This window comes from Cucurbita pepo, unplaced genomic scaffold (genome assembly GCF_002806865.2).
Source record: "Cucurbita pepo subsp. pepo cultivar mu-cu-16 unplaced genomic scaffold, ASM280686v2 Cp4.1_scaffold002770, whole genome shotgun sequence".
In the NCBI taxonomy this organism is placed as follows: domain Eukaryota; kingdom Viridiplantae; phylum Streptophyta; class Magnoliopsida; order Cucurbitales; family Cucurbitaceae; genus Cucurbita; species Cucurbita pepo.
Window position 1 is genome coordinate 1 of NW_019648803.1, and position 1784 is coordinate 1784.

At 44.3% G+C, this 1784-nt stretch overlaps 1 protein-coding gene across 1 annotated transcript; it reads right to left on the reverse strand.

Moving 5' to 3' along the window:
* Positions 1 to 66: 66 nt before the first annotated feature.
* Positions 67 to 1451, reverse strand: LOC111786784 (mitogen-activated protein kinase kinase kinase 17-like). Its single transcript, XM_023667010.1, has one exon. It carries the CDS (start codon positions 1324 to 1326, stop codon positions 262 to 264), a length of 1065 nt encoding a protein of 354 aa, XP_023522778.1. The 5' UTR covers positions 1327 to 1451; the 3' UTR covers positions 67 to 261.
* Between the last annotated feature and the right edge of the window lie 333 nt (positions 1452 to 1784).

Consider the following 1784-nt stretch of genomic DNA (forward strand, 5'->3'; position numbering starts at 1 on the left):
TTTTTTTTTTTTTTTTTTTTTTATGTACACTGGAGTTGGACCACCCACATTTAGTTTGTGTATCCATCCATCAACTCAACCGTGTGTCCACCCATCAATCATCACCAAATTTACAACTAACATAAAATCAAAACTAATCAACGAATCAAATGAATTGTGGATCGTTCATTTTGATTGAAGATCTTCCAAAATTAAATTCTTCAACCCCAAAATATCCCTCCGTCTTTTGCGTCCACTCCCGAATCCAACCGTGATTGGAAATCATCTGACGGTGACCCAACTGTCAGTGATGACCCAGTCAACTGGCCCGTTGTCCACTAGCTGAAGCAGCCGCTCCGTCGGTGAACACGACCACGGACACGACGAATCCAACCAACAATTTGATTCTTCCTCGAATTTCTGATCCACCTCTTGCGAGTGAATTGATGCCCAATCTTCGAAATCGAAAGGGCATCTCGGCGACGTTGATGGTTCATCCTTGGGCGTCAATGGAACAGAGCTGCTGCCGGAGTCTGCTAGAAATGGATGGTTCAGAAGCATCTCAGCCGTCCATCTCTTTGCGGGATCCTTCACCAGGCATTTACCCAGAAAATCTTTCCCTTCCTCGGAAATATATTTGGGGATTTTCGGCAATTCCTCTCCGATCCCAATTTTAAGTAACAGAGAATAGATGTTGGATTCCATTGGGAAATTCCAAGCGGGTTTTCCGGTCAACATCTCCACCACCGCGCATCCGACAGCCCAAATGTCACACGGCGACTCGTACTCGTTATCGTTCACCGATTCCGGCGACATGTACAGGGGAGAGCCTCTCAATTGAAATTTCCCCTCTTCCCCTGTTTCTGCTCTGTTTTTCCCCGCCTTCTTCGACAATCCAAAATCAGCAATTTTAGCATCGCCGTCACCAAACACTAGAATATTCCGAGGCTTCACATCGCAGTGAACAAATCCTTTCTCGTGAATATACCGAAGCCCTTCGAGAATCGTCCTAGTCAACCGCCGAACCTCAAATTCCGGCAACCAACCACCGTGGCTCTGTATTCTGTCGGCCAAACTACCCCCACTAGCATACTCAAGAAACAAATTATATAACTCGTCGCCTCTCTCAACGCTGCAGCTCTCACCAAAACACCGTATAATTTGAGGGCAATCACCCAAAAGATCCAAAACCCGCTTCTCGTTCTTTAGCGAGGCAGAGGAGACAGCTGGAGATGATTTAACGGCCATTAATGGAGGAAACTGAGCAGTAGAAGTGTTAGAAGGCATGGCTAAATTGATGGTCGCAAAACTCCCACACCCAATCTCATGTCCTCGAATCCAGTCCATGGGCAGGTGGAATGAATTGAATGGAATTTGGACGCCTGAATCGGTGGCGACTCTGGGTTGAATGGAAAGGGAGAAAAATCGTAATTTGCAAGAACAGTTTGATTCAACTCTTATTGAGGACGCTCTTTTATAGGAGAAAAATTAGAGCACGTGATATTTAGTGAATGCGGAGAGAAAACAGTTTTGTTTTTGCTCTTTCACATCTTTCCCATCTTTCCCATCAGAGAGAGAGAGAGAGAGAGAGAGAGTTATTTGGGAAACGTGGTTCATATGGTGGTCCCTCCAACATTTTTACTGAACCCCACGCGGATTTTAAATGCCAGAGCACCTTTTGTATTTCTGTATTTATTTTTATTTATTAATTCTTTTTCTTTAAATGACTAAACTGCCACCGAATTTCTCCGCTGCATTACATTTATAATTCATTTATGGGTATCACTTTGTCCTAAGCTAACCCT

Bases quoted from the DNA above. Each gene is read 5' to 3' on its own strand.
- LOC111786784 (XM_023667010.1), bottom strand. From the start codon at position 1,326: ATGGACTGGATTCGAGGACATGAGATTGGGTGTGGGAGTTTTGCGACC.